This window comes from Papio anubis, chromosome 15 (assembly GCF_008728515.1).
Source record: "Papio anubis isolate 15944 chromosome 15, Panubis1.0, whole genome shotgun sequence".
Lineage (NCBI taxonomy): Eukaryota > Metazoa > Chordata > Mammalia > Primates > Cercopithecidae > Papio > Papio anubis.
In genome coordinates this window covers 5,553,360-5,560,173 of record NC_044990.1, presented here as the reverse complement: position 1 = coordinate 5,560,173, position 6,814 = coordinate 5,553,360, and the positions used below count along the sequence as shown (strand labels likewise).

The 6,814-nt window shown below is 42.1% G+C and overlaps 1 protein-coding gene across 7 annotated transcripts in view; it reads left to right on the top strand.

The window, feature by feature from the left end:
- Positions 1 to 667: 667 nt before the first annotated feature.
- Positions 668 to 6,814, top strand: part of RNF6 (ring finger protein 6) — a 51,544-nt gene continuing 45,397 nt past the window's right edge. For 3 of the 7 annotated variants that reach the window (XM_017951145.3, XM_003913690.5, XM_017951144.3), the window contains exons 1-4: positions 1,079 to 1,207; positions 1,659 to 1,741; positions 3,312 to 3,522; positions 4,983 to 5,078. In XM_017951145.3, coding sequence (XP_017806634.2) covers positions 1,099 to 1,207; positions 1,659 to 1,741; positions 3,312 to 3,522; positions 4,983 to 5,078 — 499 coding nt within the window. In that variant the 5' untranslated portion in view covers positions 1,079 to 1,098. Of the gene's footprint in view, positions 987 to 1,078; positions 1,444 to 1,658; positions 1,742 to 3,311; positions 3,523 to 4,982; positions 5,079 to 6,814 lie in introns of those variants that run through there. The other 4 variants (XM_003913689.5, XM_009191662.4, XM_009191664.4 and 1 more) reach the window with 4 other exon arrangements.

The window sequence follows — 6,814 nt, the reverse complement described above, 5'->3', positions numbered from 1 at the left end:
AGGAATGTTGGGAGTTTCAAACTGCTTTCCTAGTGAGAAGGTGAAAAAACACAAATGTAGTGGGGTGCAGTGCCTCATGCCTGTAATCCCATTTTGCTGAGGTGGGAGGATTGCTTGAGGCCGAGTACGAAATCAGCCTGGGCAACATAGCGAGACCCCTGTCTCTACAAAAGAAAAAAATGTGAAATTAGTGGCAAGCGCCTGTAGTTCCAGCTACTGGGATGAGGAGGGCGGAACGCTGGAGGCTGCAGTGAGCTACGATCGCTCCACTGCACTCCAGCCTGGGCGACAGGGAGAGACCTTTTCTCAAATAGAGATAGACAGACAGACTTCAGAATGTATTAGGGTTTGTAATTTCCAGGTTCCAACGAACAGCAAGGGAAAGGGCCTGGCTGGGTAGTACGTTACACCCGGAAGTAAAGGGACGAATACACCTTTGGGTGCACTTTGTAGTCTGGCTGGCAAACAAGCAACACCGACGCGTAGAGTTAAGTGCTGGGACTTCCCAAGCCTGGAAAGCAAGCTGTGTCTCTGCGACTACGCGGCTGCCAACAGCGCTGAGCGGCCGGTTTTTGGCCTCGAGGAGGAGGCACTGTAAGGGCGGCGCGGAGAGGGCGGAACGCGGGACGCAGGCACCCTAGCTCCCGACGGACGCAATTTTCAGTCGCACGGGCGAGCTCCGGTGCGAGCTCCGGGCCGGCTGCGGAGCGACTCCCCTCCGCCGAGTGGGCGGCCTGGCTGTCTGGAAAGAAGGGCTGGGGCCTGCCGTTCCGCCCGCGGAGCATCCTCCGCAGCTGGACGACCCCACGCTGCAGCACGGGCTTCCGGCTTCTCTCCTCAGTGGCCAATTCGAGGGAACAGCGGGCTCCGGAGGCGCAGCGGCAAGCCTATCCCACCTCCTAGCCACAGCCTCCAGCACCCGAGAGAACCGCCGTCCGCGGCACACTTTTTCCGGGCAGGAGGCGGAAGGCCCGGGACTTGGAGAGGTGGGTTCGAGGGAAAGATCTGGGTCCCACCACTACTTCCTGGAGACGCCGGGGAAAGCAGGCCATCCTTCGAGCCACCCATCTCTTCTCCGATTGGTTAACTGCCCTCTTAATGCGCTCCGCTGGCTGGGGATTGGTTGGGATGCACCGTCTATCACCTGCTTCCCTGTGGGAATCTAGGTCGCTAAGGGAAGCGTTACTTGAGGCTCGGTTGGGAAGAGGTTGGTTGGGCCCCTTGAGCCCACTCTGTTTATCGTACTGGGGATCGTCCCCCGGCGCGAGCTTCCGTCGCAACGGCCAGGAAAGAAACCAGTAGCGGGACGGAGGGCGGGGGTGGCAAGAAAGTCAAGGTTTAGAAGTAAGCCAGAGACGCCTAACCCTGGTAACATCCGAATGGGAACGGGATAGGAAGGAAGGCCTTTGAGAGAGGAGGCGTAAGCCCAGGAGCAGTGACAGTGTAGGACGAAAGGCCTAAGTTTGTTGCGGGAGGTAGGGGCCTTGCGGGAGGTGTTCATGACCTAATTGTATGGGGATCTAATTTTCTAGATGTGTCTAACAAAATCCACTGGAGAATTTGCTTTGGCTTTGCAGCAGAGTGGGGAGACTCCCACCCGTTCCTGGCCTTCAAAGAGACAGTTTATTGAATTATTCACCTCTCTTTTATTGCTTCAGATGGGCAACTCTCAAAAAAGGCACAAACAATTGAAGGATGGATACCATGGCATATGGTAAAAGCATGTCGAAAGGAAAATAAGGTATTCGCTTTGTTTTCATGGTGATTAATTGTATAAGAAAATTACCTTTAAGGAGAAGCTGTTACGTTTTAAATAATATTAAGGTAGCTTGATTTTATGATAGGTTTCTGTAAAGTTATTTATTACAAAAATCCTATTATTGCTGTACCTACGAAATATGCTCTTTGCTAATTACGGTCCTAATCTGAAGATAGAAATCTTGAGTTTTTAGTAGTGTTAATTCGTATTTGAGTGGATAATGTTACTAGGTCATTTGTTCAAAATGACAAAATAACCACAGTGAAAAAAATCCTTGAATTTGTAATTTAGTGTTACAGGTGAAATTGAATAGTTGCTTACTCCTACAGTGTTTTAGACTTGTAGGCTAATTTCACCTTATATTTAAAGCAGCTTGCTTATTAAACACCTGGTGTATTTCGAGAGGCGGAGTTGCACAGTTGCTTCACTGGTAGCCTAGCCATTTGAGCCTCCAGCCTCTACTGAATCAGGTGCTGTATCACTCATACCCTTTAGTGACATGCCAGAGGTTGTTGAGGAATAGTTTATTTCATCTGTAGAACACCCAAATTAGCTCTTAACAGCAGACCTGGTCCTACCCTGGAAAACTCTAATCAAGGATTGGGGATGAGATTTGGGCATCTGGATTTTTAAAAATGTCCTTAAGTGAGTTTGAGAACCATTGCTTTAGTGTGACTTACTAAATAGATATGTTTAAGAAATTTTAAAGTATTTATGAAACAAACATCTTTCTCCCTTGATTTCCTTATCGTTTAAAAGCGAGCTTCTCAGGAGTGACATTTAAATATAATTCAAAAATAGTGTTTTCTTAGGCAAAGTTAGGAACTTTCACTGGCACTCTGAAACTCCTGGGACTAACCATTCCAGGCTTAAGGATGAGGCTTGTTATGGGGAGATACAAAGTGCTCTGATGCACTTTCACAATCCTTGAGTCATACATGATGTCTTGTTTCCTGTTGAGTTTCAAAGTCTTCCTGGTAAGCTTTAATGAGAGATCACCTCCCAGTCTGTTCAGTAGATATTAATTAGGCTAAATGATTTTTACTTCAACAAAGTGCAGTGGGGGATAATATTACATTCATGAGCCTTATTTTGGAAAGAATACCTTGCTGAAAATAAATGTAAATTATATCATCCCAATATCCCTTTGCTCATTAAGTGAAGAATGTGCATAATTCAAGCCTAAAATTTTGTAATTAATGTGAAGTACCCAGATACTGAAACATAAATGAGGACTTCTCGATCAACTTTTCCAGATCATTAGCCGGGTCAAAAATGAGATAATCACTATGGTATTCAGGCATGAGCATTGTGTGGTAAACCCAAATCCAGTCTGACTTAATGGCTTTAGGCAAAGAAGTAGCTCCAATTGTGTTGTATTTCCTAGAAGTTGTTTTTCATTTTATATGTGAGGTTCTCACTGCAAGACTTGGCAAATACAGTATTTGGGTAGGGGACAACATTTAAAAATTAAAAACTGTAAGTTATAAATACAAAGCCAAATGTGGTCCATGACTTAACACCTTGAATTTTGTTTATATTGTTTGAACAGAAAGCCAGGAATCTCAGGATGAATCAATCTACATCTAGATCAGATGGTGGCAGTGAAGAAAGCTTATCTCAAGACTATAATCATCATGAAAATGAGAGAAGATGGCAGCAAGAGCGTCTCCACAGAGAAGAGGCCTATTATCAGTTTATTAATGAACTCAGTGATGAAGATTATCGGCTTATGAGAGACCATAACCTTTTAGGCACCCCTGGTAAGAGATCGGTAAAAGAGGAGACACCTTTTTCCATCATTAGGTGGAAGGATTTCAAGATAAGGAGAATTGGTATTCTTTTTCCCTGTTTCTCTTTATGAAAATATAGTATATTGTTTTTGTGAGTTTAAGAACTTTTTAGTGTAATAAAGTAGAAAATCGCTGGCTTCTGTATTTTATAAGGTGAAAATATGGGACATGGAGCACTGTTACACAAATGCCAAACTAAGAAACAGGTTAATGTACATAATGGTGTTAAGTATTTACATATATGGTCCTATTTGTAATTTTTATACAAATAAAATATGACTTGGCCGGGTGTGGTGGCTCACGCCTGTAATTCCAGCACTTTGGGAGGCCAAGGTGAGTGGATCACCTGAGGTCAGGAGTTCGAGACCAGCCTGGCCAATATGGTGAAACCCCATCTCTATTGAAAATACAAAAAATCAGCCGGGCGTCGTGGTGCGTGCCTGTAATCCCAGCTACTTGGGAGGCTGAGACAGGAGAGTTGCTTGAACCTGGGAGGCAGAGGTTGCAGTAAGCCGAGATCATGCCACTGCACTCCAACCTGGGCAACAGAGCAAGGCTCCATCTCAAAAAAAAAAATTGACTTAAAACCCAATTTGAACTCATTTGGGGTATTATAATTTATTCAGCTGAATTAATAACTCCCCCCAAAGCCCAATGTGTTCCATAAAGTTTTTTACAAATGAGCTAATGGAAATTTGTATATTTATATATTGTGTGTTTTTATATTGATGATCCATATAATGAAGTATTGGGGATAAAATTAAAGTAAAGATGTGAAGTTTTCTCTATAAATGCTCCGTTGATTTCTTTTTAACTGACAAAAATCCACAGAGTTATTGCTTATAGATTCCTGAGTATATCAACTGGCAGCACTTTACCAACTATTCAAATTAAATCTTGTTTTGTTTTGTTTTGTTTTTTTGAGACAGAGTCTCCCTCTATCCCCCCGCTGGAGTGCAGTGGCGCGATCTCGGCTCACTGCAAACTCCGCCTCCCAGGTTCACACCATTCTCCTGCCTCAGCCTCCTGAGTAGCTGGGACTACAGGCGCCCGCCACCGTGCCCGGCTAATTTTTTGTATTTTTAGTAGAGATGGGGTTTCACCATGTTAGCCAGGATGGTCTCGATCTCCTGACCTCAGGTGATCCACCTACCTCAGCCTCCCAAAGTGCTGGGATTACAGGCGTGAGCCACCGTGCCTGGCTATTCAAATTAATCTTGTTTTAATAATTTTTAATACAAGATTAATAAATGAAGCACAACCGAATTGATGCGCGTTGGTACAAGTTTTTAACTGTCTTCAATTTACGGAACATATGAAAGTAATAAGACATTTGTCTAATATAGGTTACTAAAGATTAGTCTACCCTTCATGAGGTCTCGTAAAACTTAATTCAGAATTCTTAAATGAGCAATTTTTCATTGTTTTAGGAGAAATAACATCAGAAGAACTGCAACAGCGGTTAGATGGCGTCAAGGAACAGCTAGCATCTCAGCCTGACTTGAGAAATGGAACGAATTACAGAGGTACTATGGAGTCCTTTCCATAAGGAACAGGCTTGATTGGAGGACTTGCAGAAATGAAATTCTTAGACCTTGTATAGTATGTTTGTCTTCAATTTTTTCCAGTTTTAATGTGATACTCATTCAGATCATATGTATATGAGTAGTAAAGCAGTATGGTTAGGCAGTATAGGACAGAGGAGTGAATGCAAAGATGTCTTAAACACACAGATTGCCTTCAGAGAACTTTATGAAATAATATACAATTAAGTTAATTCCCACCATAGTTATTTTTAATCTTGGAATGTAGACACTACTTGTTCTAAAGTGGTATTTCTCAGCTTCTAAAAATTTGTATATAGAACCGTGTAGAAAGACTGAGTTAGGAAACCTGTTTCTATTTCTTTGTTCTGTTTGATGGTTTACATATAAAAAGTTCTTATAAAGAAAGTACTGTAAAAGAGCTTCAAACTAAATGAAGTATGCACAGTTAAAAGTAAAAGCCACTTTTATGTTCCTCTTAACCAGTTCTACTTCCCTCCTCAGAGGTATTTAGTAGTAGTTTCACATATTATGTCAAAATCATTGTGTTAGTTACCATGAAGTCATATAAAAACCCCAAAATGCAATGGCTCAATAAGCTAGAAGTTTCTTACTTAACAGTCCGGGGAAAGAAATCCTCCTAGAATCCACTTAGCTAACAGAATGGTTCTGCAACTGTGCTGTTCAGTACAGTAGCTGCTAGCCACATATGACTATTTAAATGGAAATTAATTAAAATTAAATAAAATTTAAAATTTAGCTCATCATTCATACTAGCCACATTCAGGTGCTTAATAGTCACATGTGGCTAGTGGCTTCTGTACTGGACAGCACGAATACAGAACATACTCATTCCCTGAGACAGTTTTATGGGTCATCACTGCTCCAGGGTACCATTTGTGTGATCTGGCTACGTCACAACCATATCTAGGTTCTAGCTGGTAGGAAGGAGCTCCAGGCACTAGCCTGAGAGTAGGATGTATTGCTTACTCTCCCATTCCATTCATGAGAACTTAGTCTCATGGCCATACCTAACTGCCAGGCTGTCCACATGCCCGTTTCCAATGCTTTTGCAATGGAAGAAGAGTAGGGTAGATTTGACTAGGTACTTGGCAAACTCTTTCACATGCACCATCATCGCTACACTTAATCAAAAGTTAATCAAAAAAGGAAGTAGCATTTAAAATAATTCATGTTCACTTGCCTTTTACTCATATCTTTTTCCAAACAAATGGAAAGTAGACATTAACACATTTTATTCTTTGTGTTTAGATATGTGAGTTGTACTATATAGATACGATAATTAATACTGATACGTTTGAATGGAAAATGTACTCATCATATATAAAACAGGTCATCATCTTTGGAATATGACTCAGTTGCTGTTTTATTGGCATCAACAGCTGATTAATAGCTTCAACTTTAACATTTTAAAAAGTCTTATGAGAGATTGCAGGAATGAAATGAAATCAGAATGATGTCATGTAATAGCTGTTTTATTTATTTATTTATTTATTGAGAAGGAGTCTCGCTCTGTCACCCAGGCCGTAGTACAGTGGCACAATCTTGGCTCACTGCAACCTCTGCCTCCCGGGTTCAAGCAATTCTCCTGCCTCAGCCTCCTGAGTAGCTGGGATTACAATTGCACACCACCATGCCTGGCTAATTTCTTTGTATTTTTAGTAGAGACGGGTTTTTACCATGTAGGTCAGGCTGGT